Consider the following 17,249-nt stretch of genomic DNA (forward strand, 5'->3'; position numbering starts at 1 on the left):
AAGAAGGGCTGTTGGGTTGTTGTAGAATCACTCCTGCCTAACAGTAAGCTAATAGAACACCCTAACGCTTTCCCTGACCAGCAGCAGCTCTCTCCCTAGCGGCATCCAGACAGAGAATGATCCGAGCAGCGCGGGCAGCGGCTAGTCTATCCCAGGGTCACCTGATCTGGCCAGCCAACCACTGCTATCGACGTGTAAGGGTACCACGTCATGCTGGGTGGAGTGCAGAGTCTCCTGGCTTGTGATTGGCTCTGTTTCTGGCCGCCAAAAAGCAAAACGGCGGGAGCTGCCATTTTCTCGAGCGGGCGAAATACTCGTCCGAGCAACGAGCAGTTACGAGTACGCTAATGCTCGATCGAGCATCAAGCTCGGACGAGTTTGTTCGCTCATCTCTAGTCATTACGGAATAAGACAGGTTGGTCATCAAGCAGTCAAGATTATTTCTATTGACTTTCTTCTCTTCAATGAATTCTATTACATTAGTCAGTAATATCCATTTTATTATTACCACAAAATCTCATTTCACACTAGCATTCCTCCCCTCTGGTCCTTAAATCCATTAAAAAAGAATGGAGGTTTAACAGAGGTTTAACGTATCACTTAAAAATCCCATTGAAATCAATGTAAATCTTATGGCATCCATTATGTTTAGGCAGAGATCCGTTATCTATGGGTTTTTTGCATGGAAAAAAATAACAGAGGCTGCAGTACTTACTCCGTTCTAAAAAATAAAAAAGCACACACATGGATAACGGATCCATGACAAAACTGGCCATAACGGATGACATATAATTTACATTGATGTCAATGGGATTTTGAACTGATACGTTAAACCTCCATTCTTTGCTTTTTTAACGGAGGGAAGGAAAAGTAGTGTGAATTTAGTCTAATAATCTCTGGATAGGCTTTAACTTGATCTTCCAGCACACCCTCCTTTGCTGCTCCCTGTGCTATAGTTAATGAATAACTGAATATTACGTAGTGCATGCAGATAACAGTACAGAAGACTGTGATTTCCGTCTCTCAAAATATGAGTGGAGAGTTTGTGGAAATGATTGCTGTGTGGCGATAAACCCCAATTACCAGAAAACAGAAAACGCACCATGGTAATGTATGAGGCAGGGTTTTTCTACCATTTTTCTTGCTAGCTTGACTTTTAAGTGCTTTGTAACACAGCCCTCCACCAGTAAACACTGTAGCATTAGCAAGTACTAGGTACGGAGTAGATTTCTGTCATGTGGATGATTTCTCGGGGTGTTTTCCATATTAGCATGTGAATGAGATTTGTGTAAATCCCATGCAGTGTGCTCTAACTGTACATTGCTGTAGTGTGCCTGTTCAGCCTAAGAGTAGATTCATACAGGGCACAATGTGTCGCAACTACTTTGTTCAGGTGACTGAAACTCAGATATTATGCGTGAATCCACCCTGACAACAGTGTGCTGCGTGGCTCACTTTCAGCAAAAAGCATATTCTCTATATTAACCCCTTAAGGACGCAGGGTTTTTTTGCTCATTTCTCGCTCTCCACCTTCAAAAATCCATAACTTTTTCATTTTTACGTGTACAGACCTGTGTGAGGGCTTATTTTGTGCGTAACAAATTTTACTTTCCCGTCATGTTATTTATTTTAACATGCCGTGTACTGCGAAGCTGAAAAAAAATTCCAAATGTGGAAAAATTGAAAAAAAAACGTCACGTTCTTGTGGGCTCAGTTTTTACGACTTTGATTGTGCGCTCCAAATAACACCTCAGCTTTATTCTTTGGTTCGGTGCGATCGCGGTGATACCAAATTTATATAGGTTTTATTGTGTTTTAAGACATTTTCAAAAATTAAACAAATGTGTACAAAAAAGAAAAAAAAAATTTGCCATCTTCTGAAGCTAATAACTTTTTCATACTTTGGCGCACGGAGCTGTGTGAGGAGTCATTTTTTGCGAAATGAGCCGACCTTTACATTGCTACCATTTTTAGGTCTGTGCGACATTTTGATCATTTTTTATTCAATTTTTTATGTGATGTAAAAAGGTGTAAAAGTCGCATTTCGGACATTTGGGCGCCATTTCCCGCCTCAGAGGTCACCGCCGGCCGTAACCGTTTTTATATTTTGATAGATTGGGCATATTGGGACGCGGCAATACCTAATGTGTCTGTGATTTTTACTGTTTATTATGTTTTATATCAGTTCTAGCGAAAGGGGGGTGATTTGAATTTTTAATATTTTAGTAATTTTTTTATTTTTTAAACTTTTTTTTTTCTTTTTTTTCCCACTAATTCTTAGACGGTACATTAACCCTAGATGGTCAGATCTCTCCTACCATATACTGCAATACTTCTGTATTGCAATATATGGCATTTTTGCAGCTCATTCATTACAATGAGCCACTGGCTCATTGTAACGAATCTGCAGATGCCAGATAGCCTCGGGTCAAACGAAGACCATGGCAACCGATCGCCGCCCCCCGATGACGTTCGGGGGCGCGGCGATCGGAACAAAGATGGCGGCGCCCGCGCGCCGCCGTCCTTTAAATGCCGCCGGCGACTTTGCCGGCGGCAATGAAAGGGTTAATAGCCCGATCGGTGCAAGCACCGACCGCAGTTATTAGCCATGGGGGTTTGCTGCAATATGCAACAACCCCCACCCTTGTATGAAGGGGACTCAGCCTCAGCTCTTCATACATTCCCTATACCTCTGCGCCGTAGAGCTACGGCGCAGAGCGTTAAGGGGTTAAGCCCAAACAAAACAGCTTACAGAACAGAGGTACACAATTGTGAGGTTTATTGTCATATAAACATATATGTATATTGTGTAGTATAAAAGGAGAAGGGTCTATTCTCCGCGAAACGGAAATCTACCATCAAAATCTAGTATGATAAACCTGGGGCACTCATAGATGCTTATATTTGTTACCATGGTCTCTTTCCTTCTAAAATAAACTTTTAAAATGATGCTAATGTTTTAAAAATTATTCTGGGGGCATTACTAGAGCTCCTCCATACTGTAGCTTCACATGCTCTTATACTGTGCAAGTGCAGGTCACCCGTGCAGGTCACCCCTCCTCCTCTGTTCCCTCTGCACTTTCCCCCCACCCTCTGCCTACTGTAATGGGAGAGTTCCTGCATGGTGTTACAACATGGAGGGGCTGAGGTAACGCCCCTCAAAGCCCTTATGACTCATTAGCATAATTAAAAAACTTTATTTTAGAAGGAAGGAGGCTATGGATAACAAATATAAGACAATTACCTAAGTCAACAAAGTGCCTGGATCTATATGGGTCCCTGGTTTATCATGGTTGATTTTGATGGTAAAGTTTTGGCAAAAAAATAATAATAGGACAAATTGAGTTTTGCACCAAAAAGGATTAACTAGTAAGTTAACATTAGTTAGGTATTCTTTGGCTAGAGTATTAATATAAGGTATACAGTGGTTCCAATGTTGGCATTGGCTGCTAGGAGGGTCATGCCAACCACTTAACTAATAACCAGACTCAACCATTAATAAAAATACGGAGTTGTGCATGGAGGGAAAACAGCACTCAATGTGCTGCAGCCCCTTATAACAACAGTCAGATTCTCATCAATCAAACATATTTGACCAGTTCTAAGGAATTTTTCTATTTTTTTCAGACTTCCTATGTACAGAAAAGTGACAAACCACGTGGTTCATAAACTAGAGCATGCTCTCCTTTGGGACATGAGAAAAAAACTGATGCCTTCAGATATATTTTCAGCAGCATCTCACATGGAGTCACACTGAAGAACTGCAATGTCTTCCTTCTCTTTACCAGCTGAGAAAAATAGGAGCAGAAAACCAGTGGTGTGGCAGGCAGAAACCCCAAAGTGGGGGGATGCCCCAAGCTTCTCATTTGATTACTATCACCATGGTACACATAAAGAAGATGGGACCTTATCTAAACACCTTGATTCTGTGTTTATGGAAAACAATGGATTGAAGCCTGTCCGGCATTTTATCCCTGACTCCTGGAAACGTTTCTTTAAGAAAGGCAAGACAAAAGGAGAATGTTTCACCTTGAAAAACTTAGAAGATGCCCATAATTTACCTTCAATTTCATCGCTCGGAGATGTTAGCAGGGAATCTAGTCTTGATGACAAGAGTCATGATTTTAATCAGTCATCTTCAACCAGTATCAGTGTTGCTCATGAGATCAAGCCAAAGAAAACTCCAAATTCTGTTGAAACAAGTCAGGTGCGCACCAATTATGGAGAAAAGGTAGAAGCATACAAATTAAAATATTCCTACATGAAGTCCTGGCCTGGATTGCTAAGGATCATGGCTGGAATACAGTTGATTTTTGGTGGTATGGTGTTTGCCTGTACCTGTGCCTACATACAGAAGGATTACCAGTGGTATAATCTTTTTGGAACGGAACTACAGAGAACATTGCCAGATGGCTACAGTTATTATGGCCCAATGACTCCATTTGTGATTATTGTTGCCAGCTTGGTTTGGTTTGTCACTTTAATCCTTTTGGGATTAGGGCTCACTCTATACTATCGGACCATTCTCCTTGACTCCAACTGGTGGCCTCTCACAGAGTTTGCCATTAATATTGTCATGTGCCTTTTATACATGGCAGCAGGAATTGCTTATGTCAACGATATAAACCGTGGTGGTCTATGCTACTCTATTTTTGCTGTAAATCCACTGATTGTTGCATTCTGTAGGGTAGAAGGAGGACAGGTGGCAGCCATAGCCTTTCTCTTCTTCAACATGGTCTTGTACTTAGCCACTTCTTTGGTGTGTCTAAAAATGTGGCGGCATGAAGAAAATCGCAGGCAGGCTGGAAATATTCAGGTGAGGGGGTTTCACATGATGAAATCTCACTCATTCTTCCCCATATGATGATGAATGTCTATATTTCATCCGCTTTATTTCCTCTGTAAATACATCTGCTCTACTTTGCTTTTTCATATTCCTGTCTGTAAACATTGTATTTATTGTGTGTTTGGTTATCATTCATTATATGTTGGATAAATAACTTGTTTCCACTTTGCAGAAGGGTAGGTTGCACGTTTGAATTATACAGTATCCATTATAAGTCTGATGGTTTCCCACAATACAAAACAGCCCACCATCGCTTTCAATTTTGCAACCTTTGCAGCTATAATAAATTTAGTTCTTCTCAAAACAGTTAACAAAAAACCTATTATCGTTGAAGTTATTAACTTTGGAGGATAAAAAAAGCATTTCCCAAACTGCCTTTAAGACTAATGATTTGAGGAATTCCCACAGACCAAACAGATTTGATTAATACCAATTTCACTACAGAACTTAACTTCATAACCCCTTGACTAAAACCTAGGGCTTAAAGAGGACCTGTCACCAGATTTTGCCCGCCACCCCCCTGACTAACAATGCATGCTGATAAAAGGTCACAAGTTCTCCCACTATCACCTAAAATTAGCTCTCAGTGGGGCCCTGTACCTTAATTACAGACATTTTTCTGATATGCAAATGAGCTTTTCTGACTCATCTCTGGCAGTCTGAGAGAGGAGAAGAGTCAGAAATACCAGTGAACCATGCTTGTTATTCTGACTGACAGCTCTGTGTCTCTTCAAATCACTACCCTGCCTCCTTGTACTTATGGACTGTCTGCTAATATTCAACTACAGACACATAAAGCTCTTTGTACAGATGGGAAATATTGTGTCAATTTTACACAGTGCCTTGTGTTACATTTATGACATGTGACCAGTGACATCATCGCAGATCTCTAAGCCTTCTAATATTAGCAAACTGTACACCATGTATGTGATTACATGAAATCACAGCAGCCTCCATGGAGGATGGAGAGGTGTAGAAAGAAGTCCATGGAGGCTGCTGTGACTTCATATGGTCCGATAGATGCATGGGATACAGTTTGCTATTATTAGGAGGCTGAAGTAACTGAGATGATGTCACTCTGGTCACATGACATGAACTGTGACCAGTAAGGAGGCATATGGCATGAGGAGTATTAGATGGCAAGAGCCGGATGAGCCCCTGGACAAGCCGCTTGATTTACCTACCAAAACTAACTGCTATGCTATGTGGGGCTATAACCACATCAGCTACTGATACCTTTGTTGGTTTTGGTGGGGCATTAGCAGAGCACCTCAGAAGTCAGGTCCAAACGCACAAACAACATCCTCTGCTACATTTCCACTACCCAGCATCTTCTCTCATTCTTCCCCCTTCAGATATGTCACACTTGAGTTCAGCGAGATGCACTTTAACACTTTAGCTGCATTTGTAAAAAAAAATGTTTTATGAAATTACATTTTTATGAAATTAAATATATACAGCGTCTCCCCTCTAAATTAATTATAACATATATGTGCCATCTCCTTTAGTTAGTTATAATATTTACAGTGCCATCCTGTATGCATTTTAATGTATATTGTGGTCCCTTTAAATTAAATATAATATTTAAAAAGTGCATGCACCACATTTGTGTCAAATGCGACCCTTTTGTGTCGCAGCTGTACTATTCTTCATGCAACGCAAATTTCTGCACTGAAATCGTTGTTCCAGTGCTCAATCGGACCGCACCCCACATTTAACTTGCAAAGTCTGACAGAATTGTGTTGCACACCCTATGTTAAAGGTGTGCCAAAAAACAAGTGGTGCAATCCGTCGGAGCTGTACAGAGGGCGCCAAATTAATGAAGAGCGTGTGCCAGAAATCCTGAATCTGGCGCACCCTGCACACTTCACAGGCAAACTGAACATAGTGTAGTTTGCATTGTTCTTAGTAAATGTGCACTGGAATGCATATTTATGAAAAAAATAAAATTTTCAAATTGCACCATTTCATGGATAAAGGCTCATTATACCTCTTGCAAGGTTCCTTCAGCATTATAGTCCATTACATATTAGATGGCCTAAGACTATTCTGGACTCAAGGCTTCAAACCATATGCTAACCAAAAACTGTCAAGTAATGAACTCCTTTGGGACTAAGTCATTTTAGAACTTCAGGACCAAGCACAATTTTTAAAATCAGCCATGTGTCAATATATTCGGTAATACCTTTAGAATATTGCAGCTTATAGTGGCATCTGTCACTGTTCCCTTCCTTCTTCCACCTTAAACCAACATGAATTCAGCCTGGGAAGAAAAAGTAGAGATGCTGCAGCATATATATAACCTGATTAACCTTGACCGTCACTTCACTTCCTATCCAACCCCACTACTTTAATTCTCCTTCCCAGCATAAATTATAGTACATGGGATCCCCCTCAGTTCTCCTTCACTTGCAACCTGCTGCCATTTTCTTATTAAGTTTCCACCATGATCTCCAATTCCTATGCCATTTTGTCTTCCCTGACATCATGAACCCTAGTCCCCTGGGTCCGTTTTGTCTCTCTTCTTACCATTTCAGCAACTTGCGAGTATGTTGCTTCCTGTCTACAGTTCACTCAGAGAACTCTCTCGTTCCCAAAAAAAAACGGCTGCCATCTTGTGCTTTCTCTGGCTGCCTTGGCTTTTCCACCCAAAGCCTCAGACACCTTGTATGCTCCTCGGCCACCCACACTCGCAAATTATTGGCCTCAGTACAAACACTGATATTGGGGGGTTTCCTTTTTTATTGTAGCCAGTGCTTTGTAAATCACCAAACTATTAATAGGAAAAATATTGGTGCAACCACAGTACACGTTTCAGTTAAAACTGCATCATTATCAGTTTTGAGGTAGTTTTAGGTTTAGTTTTGCTAATTTAACAGGCGAAAGACATGAACTGAACAGCTGAATTTGAAGGGAAAACCTGTTCAACAAATGTCATTCATTTGTTTAGTAATGTCTTTCACTTATTACAATAACAAAGCTGCACCTAAAACCACCTCAAAATTGATAATGATGCAGTTTTAATGCCAACGTGTGGCTGCACCATCACAGTGGCAGAAGCTAGACCGGACTTATTGGGTAGTAAAGTAATGTATTAATGAAAAAAACTATTTTGTACCACTTGTTGTGCATTAATTTATGGAAAGTGCATCCGGTGTCAAAATGCTGAATTATAATCCTTGCTAATAAGTTCAGATTCCATACTGTAATACATATGCATTTCCATCAATAATAACCAACGTTAATTTGCTCAGAGTTATAATTTTGTATATTTTTTTCTTTTTACAACTGCACAGAGATACATCAAGCCAAAGAGGATAGTTTTTGAAGATGAAGTTCAACAATTAGGTGATGTGAAAGGGAAGGTCACCAAGACCATCCACTTTTCAGAGAAAGGGAGTGACACTGGAGCTTGGAGTCGATCCATACCCACTGGGCACAGACCAAAACCTTATGTGGTACCAGATTATCTTGTGTAAGCATCTAAATCAATTAAACAACATTATTTTAGATATTGGAAGGTATTTATCAGGACTGAAATAATCGCAAATGCTAGCGTATAGCTAGCACTTGCAATTATTTTCCCTTTTTTGCCACCTCCACGCCAGGAGATGCAGTAGGCTGATGTATCCAGCTGCGCCAGAGAGGTGGCAGAGCTATCATACGCCAGCGCATGGGCCCAGCGCTCTTGGTGCCTGCATACTAATGTAATGAAACCACTGTAGTGCTCCACAGCTACACTGCACATGTGTTGTAGATATGTCACATGCTCAGTGAAACTGGGGTGTCCGATGTGCCTTATGAGACTAAAAGGATAGTTGTGATTTGGGACACTAAACCGTATGTTCACAAGGACCAGTAGCTGGTTTGATGCCAAAATCTTCCTGACATATTCTCTTTAATTCAGTGCTCTGCATAATAAAAGAACAATCATGGATACCACCTGATGTAATTATTGGACCTACATGCTGCAAGTGGAAACATCCAATGCCAGTAGGTTAGCATAATATGGATCCATAATATGCTTGTGAGCACGAGCACTTAGCATGTGAACTGTTTTGGCTTCCTTTATCACATGGTAGTGGTGTCTTTGCTAAATAATATGAATTTTAAAAACATTTATAAAAGAAAATAGTGGCTTTACAATGTAAGAATATGATTGCATGTTCTCTTTCATTTGATTTCTTAAATTCCCGAAAGAAACTTTAAACTTATTATGTAGGTTACTCACCTTAGTGCACGAGAGAGAAGGAAATCAGAGTCCCACTGGATACATGTGTATCCAATTAGCAATTTAGGACTTTTGCATATTAGTAATTTCTACTATGTTATCTGGGATAATTGTGTATAATCTTGTCCATTTTGCAGCAAGTATCCAGAGATTAAAAGTGCAGAGGAACGGGAGAATTATAAAGCTGTATTTAATGACCAGTATGCTGAGTATAAAGAGCTGTATTCAGAAGTTAGAAGTGCCTTACAAAAGTTCAAAGAGTTGGATAACATGATGGAAAAATTAAATGGAGGATCACAAAGTCAGAAGGTAAGTCCAGACAAATAACCGTTTTTATACTTTAGAAAAAAGGGACTGGTTGATTTTCCTTATTTAATGTATTTTGAAAAGTAAGGGCTCACAAGTACGCTGGGGGGAATTCATTAATGTGTCGCATAGCCTGACAATGCATGTCCCTTTTCCTGAGGCCACACCCCTTTGTTGGACAAGTCAGAAAAGTGACAAAAAAATGGCATTAAAGCTAGAAGATAAGAGTCTGAAGACGTTTTAGACAGCTTTTTTGGTGCAAATCCACCAGATTTGGACTGAGGTGCCTGGGGCCCACCAGTGAAATTGATTCTGGAGGACCACTTACTACTACATTGGAATATTAATTGTACATCTTTAGTACACACTGAAACAATGCATTGTGTTTTGAAACACATTGCAAACGCATCACTATAAATGATGGTAAAAACACAGGTCTGTTTTCAGTTTTTTACCCTTTGTGTTTACAATTGTTTATAAACATAATGCAGACACATAGGCCCACATTTATTGTGCTTCCCATTCCTCCCTCTTATTTTGAGCCCCCCTCATCTCCCCCACTTATTGTGAGCCCTCTCTCATCGTGGCCCTTTTACCTCCCCTGTTATTGTCAACCCCCTAATCTCACCTCATATTTTGCCCCATTCAACACTCTCCTCCTACTGTGGCCCCAACAAAAATCAAGAAATTAGTAATTAAAGTCCCCTAAAGAGACAAAAATATAATGTAGAAAAAAATGAAAAATTTAAATCAAATTTAGACCAAATCAAAGCGTCGTTAGGGACATATACCAGGTGTTTTCTGCATAATGCACCGATCATGTATATTAACCTTTAAATGACAGTGTCCCATGTATGCTGCCAACTTGGCTTGGATTGCCTACATTTAACAGTCTGTAATAGATGAGCAGTAAAATAACTCTGCCAGGACCTTATGACAGTGTTAAAAATAAGATCAAGGCAGGGCGATTGTTCATGGACAGATAGAGATCACATGACTCTCCATTTGTGGCCATATTATGGTCAGGAATGTCTAGCTGATGAGGTAAAAGACAGGAGGCTTTAATTTTCAAATAATAAGATACATGACTATTACTAGATGTACCGTATATACACCTTTCCGACGACCCCTAGCATGTCCTCCTCTTGATCCCTACCTACCTGCAGCACTAGAGTCAATGGCAAAGAAAGTGTCAGCTCACCTGGATCGTTGATTATATACCCTTGTGGGACTGTGGAGCACGGACCCTTATCCCGCTTCCATAAGATTGCTGAGAACTGCAAAACGTCTTGTCCAGCTTCACAAACACAGGTCCACTTTCGTTTTTTTTGAAAAAACACTTAATCTTTATTTTCCAAATCCAATACATGGGATAAAAACGCATGGAGTCATAGTATGAATCAATGAAAAGTCGCCTACGTGTTTCGGGTAGGTACACTACCCTTATTCATGGCTGAATAAGTACCTGCAGCACTAGGTCTGTAAGTACAGAGTTTATTATTTTTATGTGCTGTATACTGGGGCTGGCTGACTGTGTACTGGGGGGATGGCTGACTGTACACTGGGGGCAGCAGGCTGTACACTGGGGACTGGCAAGCTATATACTGGCTATACACTGGCTATATACTGGAGCTGGCTGGCTATATACTGGTGGCAGGCTATATACTGGTGTCTGGCTATATACTGGTGGCTGGCTGGTTGTGTACTGGGGGCTGGCTGGCTATATACTGGAGCATGGGCTGGCTATATACTGGTGCAGTGGCTGGCTATATACTGGTGCAGGGGCTGGATTTATACTGGGTGCTGGCTATATACTGGAGACAGGGAGCTGGCTATATACCAAGGAGTGGGGGCAGGCTGAAATATATAAAGAGGCAGGGGTCTGGCTGGCTATATATTGGAGGCTGGCAGGCTATATACTGGGGGCTGGCTGGCTATATACAGGAGCATGGGGTGGCTTTATACTGGGGCAGGGGCTGGCTGTATACTGGGGCACAGGCTGGCTGTATACTTGGGGTACAGGCTGGCTGTATACTTGGGGCTGGCTATTTGCTGGAGATAGTGGGCTGCCTGGCTTTGTAATGAGGCTATATACAGGGGGGCAGATGGCTGGTTGGGTATATACTGGGGGAATGGGCAGGATGACTAGCTATATACTGGGAAGGCTGTGACCAATGCATTTCCCAACCTAGGCTTATAATTAAGTCACTAGGTTTTTCCAGATTTTTGTGCTAAAATTAGGGGCCTCAGCTCATATTTGGGTCAGCTTATACTCGAGTATACACAGTATATTCGTAAATGAATAATATCCTGTAATTCCTGTAATATCCTGTAATTAACTCTTTCACTAAATTAACTCACTAAAATATATAGTACAAAAATGGAAAAAAAAAACCTAATATTTAAATCACCAAGTTTTTTATTTAAAAAAAAAGTTTTAAAATATATGCTTAAAAAGCATAGCAACGTTAATAGGCCCTGTGGCAAAATTAGTCAATTATTTATGGTGAATATGTTAAAAATAAAGAAAAAACATTCCATCTAATTCATTGCAGAAAAGCCAAGTCAACCAAGCCAATAACAGCAAATAATTCAAAACAAGAAACTTAAAAAATAAACAAGCTGTGTTGTTAAGTATCAAACATTAATCCTTTAGGGCCAGGTCTATGTGGACCTTAATGACCAAGGCCTTCATTTTGTTGTTTTTTGTCATCTTACTAAAGTTTTAACTTTTTTTTCTGTTGTACAGTATCCCCATATACTTCATTTCTGAATTTTTTATGAGCAGGAAACAAAAGCTAAAAGCAATTAATACATATTTTGCATTATCAATTTGACTATTGAACATAGGGCTTATATAATATGCTGTCTAAGGTGGGAAACGCATTGGTCACTGCCTACTCCAGGAATGAAATGCCCCATGCAGGCAGCCATCCCCCTACTGATAAAATGACCCATGCAGCCAGGTCCCCAGTAATGAAATGCACCATACAGCCAGTCCCCTGTTATGAAATGCCCCATGGAGCCAGAGCCCTGTTATGAAATGCCCCATGCATGCAGCCAGCCACCCCCCTAGTGAGGAAATGCCCCATGCAGAGAGTCCCCCAGTTATGAAGTGCCCCATGGAGCCAGCCCCCCCCCACTGATGGTAAAATGCCCCATGAAGCCCATTTGTGAAATGCCACCCTCCCTCTACTGATGAAATGCCCCCTGCAGCCCCACGGCATATAAAAAATAAACTTACATACTCACCTTCCAGCACTCGCATTGCTCCACGGTGCTCTCTGGCTCCTCTTCTTTCTTCTCTCTGTGCATAAAAGCCGCAGAGGTGCGTCCATGCGCTTTGCCAGCCAGCACACATTATGATGTCATCAGCGGCAACACCACCACATCATGGTGCGCGCCAGCTGGCAGAGCACCCACTGTTACATGCAGAGAGAAGAAAAAAGAAAAGCAGGGGAGCCGCACACAGCATCCGGAGCGCTGGAAGGTGAGTAGGTAAGTTTATTTTTTATAGACTCATGTATAAGCCGAGGTGGGGTTTTTCTGAACATTTTTTTTTGCTGAAAAACTTGCCTTATACTTGTGCACCGGTGAATTATGTATAGGGCAGGGTGCGGTGCAGCATTTATTTTACGCCACAGTAACACCCCGGACCGGCCCACTCTCAGCCGGCTGCACCCCCCTTCACGCCCGACTGAAGGTGACTATAAGCAAGCATTTGTGATTATTTCAGGCCCTGATAAATATGCCCCAATAGAGTAGTTTGCACAGTCCTTAGTAAATGTGGGCCAATACTTCTTACTTAATATTGCTCATATAGAAGTTTGCTTGTTACCACTCAAAAGAAGCCTATAAACCTTCAGTAGATGTCTATAGAAGCTCTGATGAATCACTGTGCCTCCTTCCTCTGCTTTTGCCTGCTCGATATGCCCCACCACTCTACAGTGCAAAGAAAGGCATTGAACACAGTTTATCATCAGAAGGTGGAGCATGACCGCTTTTACCGATTTTAAGTAATATACCTTCATTTTATGAGTTGGAAAATCCCTTTAATCGAGAATTACAGATGAGATTACAAAGGCAATATTTAATACTATGTTTAATGATTACAGGCTTCAGATAGGATCAAAACAATCACTGAAAAGTATGAAAAGAAAAAAAATGTAAGTATGTGTATGTACTCCAGGATGTTCATCAACTTATTTAATTTGTAAATGCCACTGTACATAAATAAAGATGTATTTTTATAGTATATATAATAAATATATTTATTATTTATGACTGTGATGAAAGGGAAATCAAGCACAAAAGAAAAGGGGTTTATTCTCCCAAAGTGCAGGTACAACATTTCAGCCCCTCAATTGAGCTATTTTCAAGCTTGAAAATAACTCCATTGAGGGGCTTAAAGGAAACCTACCACTTAAAAGTGGTAGTTTTTACACACATATACATGGCACCAGCTCAGGGTGAGCTGGTGCCGGAGCATATTTTTATTAGTAGAATAAAGCCCCTATCTCCGATTTATAAGTTATATTAACTTATATCTCGGTGCACCGCACTAGGGCACGGCACACCATGCGTGCGTGCGCCGGATTCTGAAGTGCTGGAGAGCCGGTGACGTCACCAAGCTCTCCGGCACACACGCGCCTTATAACTTATAAATCGTCGATAGGGCCTTTATTCTACTAATAAAAATATGCTCTGGCACCAGCTCACCCTGAGCTGGTGCCATGTATATGTGTGTAAAAACTACCACTTTTAAGTGGTAGGCTTCCTTTAAACGCCGGACTTGCACTTTGGATGAATAAACACCTTTTCTTCAACAGACCAATTGTTTTGCCTGTGAGTCAGGTGAACTTCATAGACCGATAGTAACTTCTGTGCTGCTCCATCCACGTGTTTTGGTTACAATTAGGGAATATACATATACTGTATATCAATACATGCAGACCTTGTGTAATTAAGTCAGCTTAGACCCAGTTAGGAGGCTGCAATTTCTTTGAAATATAATACCATTTCAAAGTTACTTTACTGAAAGCAACATCAGAAATTATCACAATGTAGTCCTTTATGCGGGGAAGCTTAATATATCCTGATCAACTTATATTTATACACAATAAACTTTGTAGGAAGCTCTAGTCTTATTATTGATGCTAGAATGATCTGAGGATTGAACTCTGAACTCTGGTGTAGTCATACATTCCTAGGAGTGTTAAGTCATCTGACTACAGGAACAGCCCCTGCTGGAAATTAGATGAACAAATGTATATAATAGTTAGCAAGTCATAAGGCTTTGTTATATGAAATAATTATACTAAAATGCTTCCCTAGGATCCAGCATTTAAAGAAAAACAGGAACGGTGCATCTACTTAAAGGGGAAACTGAGCCACATCAAGAAGCAGATTCAAGTATACGACACGAATGAGGGATCCGTTTTCTTCTAAACATAACAATGCATATGTAACCATTCCATGCATAGCAGAGCCAAGGATTCACTTTACAATGTATAGGGTGATGGAATACAAACATATGAGTGATGATGACATTATTAAGTTATGATGTATAAAAAATGATTTCTATATATTGATGTATATATGCACATTTTTGGCAGCCAGCTTGTAAAACAGCATCATTTATTTAGATCTGCTTGTAACAAAATGACTTTTACTTATCTGCTTGATTATTAACACGTTTTAATTACTTGTAGCTAATAAATCTCTATATATTGATGTCTTGTCTTCATAATGCAATACCACAAATGGCAGCTGTATATAGTAGTATCTAGTAAAACCCCATTAGGGCACCATAATTGTAACAAAAAGAAAAAGCTATTTTTTATGCTCACCAAACATTGAAGAGGCTGCCGTATCGCACCAGTCACACGGAGTAGGGAAGTTGGGCCGCTCCGAGTCAGTATAGAAAAAGTAAGTAGGCACTCCAGCGAGGGTAAAAAATGGAGTGGACTACGACTAAGGAGTAACTTCCGAAATGCGTCAATGGCTTTCCCCATTCCATGTGCACATGGCTTTTTAATCAAACTATTAAAAGTTAGGTTTTAATATGTTTTTCCCAAATATTTTTTGAAATTTCCATTTTTTACCCTCGCTGGAGTGCCTACTTACTTTCACCATAATTGTACAGTCACACACTACAGTCTACTGTGAGCTTCTGGTGAAGCCGGTTACGGTACAAATTTGAAGGTAACCTTGTGATTATTGGCCATTACCAGTTGTCTAGGATTCAACATTTGGCATACTTTTATACTACTTGTGAAAGTAATTGTGAAAGTAAGTCTTTTATATTTAAGGTCCTGCAGTTTATAGATTGCTAATGAACAAAGTTGTATATCTGAATTGAACATCAATACATCTCTATAAATCCAAACAATTAACCCATAATAAACTACAGTATTCTTTCTCTGATTTCTTTCTATGTTCATGGACATATGTTCATGTCCAGCTAGGATAAACTGACCAGCTCCATTAACTCCCCATTGGCACCAGCCAGCTCTGCTAAAATCCAATAAGACAAATGAGAAAACTTAGTGTATCTTAGTTGAGTAAGGTAGTATATGGGAGCTTCAGGTACTCTTATAAAATTGGCTACATTATAAATCTGGATACACATACATCAGCTCAAAAAGAAGGCATTAAAGGACCCCTGTCCAGTTCCATGTCATTTACAACCTTCAATCTAGAAAACCTAAGGGTGCATTCACACATTAATAATAATAATAATTCCTTTATTTATCATGTTGCATTTAAAATGGCATCTCTTTTGCTTTGTAATCAGTTTTGAGGTGGTTTTAGGTTTCTTAAATTCTCAATTTCAATCCTCTAGTGATATTAACACAATAAAGATATTACTTTACAATTTTATTCAGTTTTATTGCTGTTTTAGCTCCTATCACTTCCTAGGCTGGTCAGTGCAAAATTCCAGAGAGTGGGTGGGGACTGTCTAAACAGACACTTCATGATCCATCTAGTTCTGTGAGCTGACAGTGTGGTTAGATTACCAGGGTACAAGGTTTATATACACTTTCATTTAGCTTCTGAACATTGTAGCTGACACATAGAAAGAGAGATGAGTCGGATCAGAGATGATGAGATCCATAAGTTGCCTTTTACACACAATGACACAGTCAGCTCTCCTACAACTCTACTATTCCACAACACACTGCTAGATCTGCTGTGCCTTACTACCCCACCCCAGATAAAGAACTTATCTGTCTGTAACCTGTAATGCTCCTCAGGCTGCTGCCGGCAGGAACTCAGTGTCTGTGTATCAGTCAGAGCTCTCTCCTGAAATGCAGGGGGGTGGGGGCTAGAGGCAGAGAGCAGCTCAGCTCCACAGCTGTCAGACAGATAACCAAAATGGCTTCTGACCCTAAAGTCAGAAGATAGAGGGTTGGGAACCAGAGGCAACTGAAATTGTGTACACCAGGACTGATAGAGACAGGTTGGAATAATACCTGTGAAATGCTGTATTTTTTAGTTAATAACAGTGAATTAGAGAATGTATTATTTTGTTAACCTAAGTACATTTAAGAAACTTGTCTTTCTGGAATACCCATTTAATGCAACATGTGACCTCACATCAACATGCACAAAAGTAAATTAATTTTACTTTTTCCTGTGGGGACAGTGCATAATGCATTTGTCATCACAACATTTACAAACAGTCTACAGCTTGTCGTTGAGGGGCATCAATTGATTAACTGATACCCTCAGCCGGAAGATCTTTTTTAAAAAAAATTGCCTCCTAATTACTTTTTTACTAAAAAATTTAACCTGTAACATAAAATGGCTGGCTAACTGGCTCTTATGGTGACCACTAACTTCAATAGTTTTTTTTTCTTGCTT

At 40.2% G+C, this 17,249-nt stretch overlaps 1 protein-coding gene across 3 annotated transcripts; it reads left to right on the plus strand.

Moving 5' to 3' along the window:
* Positions 1-999: 999 nt before the first annotated feature.
* Positions 1,000-16,161, plus strand: OCEL1 (occludin/ELL domain containing 1). Of its 3 annotated transcripts, none has more exons than XM_072110244.1 (6): positions 1,000-1,106; positions 3,628-4,816; positions 8,143-8,321; positions 9,215-9,386; positions 13,499-13,549; positions 14,718-16,161. In XM_072110244.1, exons 2-6 carry the CDS (start codon positions 3,767-3,769, stop codon positions 14,829-14,831), a joined length of 1,566 nt encoding a protein of 521 aa, XP_071966345.1. In that variant the 5' UTR covers positions 1,000-1,106; positions 3,628-3,766; the 3' UTR covers positions 14,832-16,161. The 3 variants fall into 3 exon arrangements, with proteins under 3 accessions (XP_071966345.1, XP_071966355.1, XP_071966365.1); XM_072110254.1 differs by having other exon boundaries at positions 3,628-4,231; XM_072110264.1 differs by having other exon boundaries at positions 3,628-4,207.
* Positions 16,162-17,249: the final 1,088 nt, after the last annotated feature.

Source organism: Engystomops pustulosus, chromosome 1 (assembly GCF_040894005.1).
Source record: "Engystomops pustulosus chromosome 1, aEngPut4.maternal, whole genome shotgun sequence".
Taxonomy (NCBI): Eukaryota; Metazoa; Chordata; class Amphibia; order Anura; family Leptodactylidae; genus Engystomops; species Engystomops pustulosus.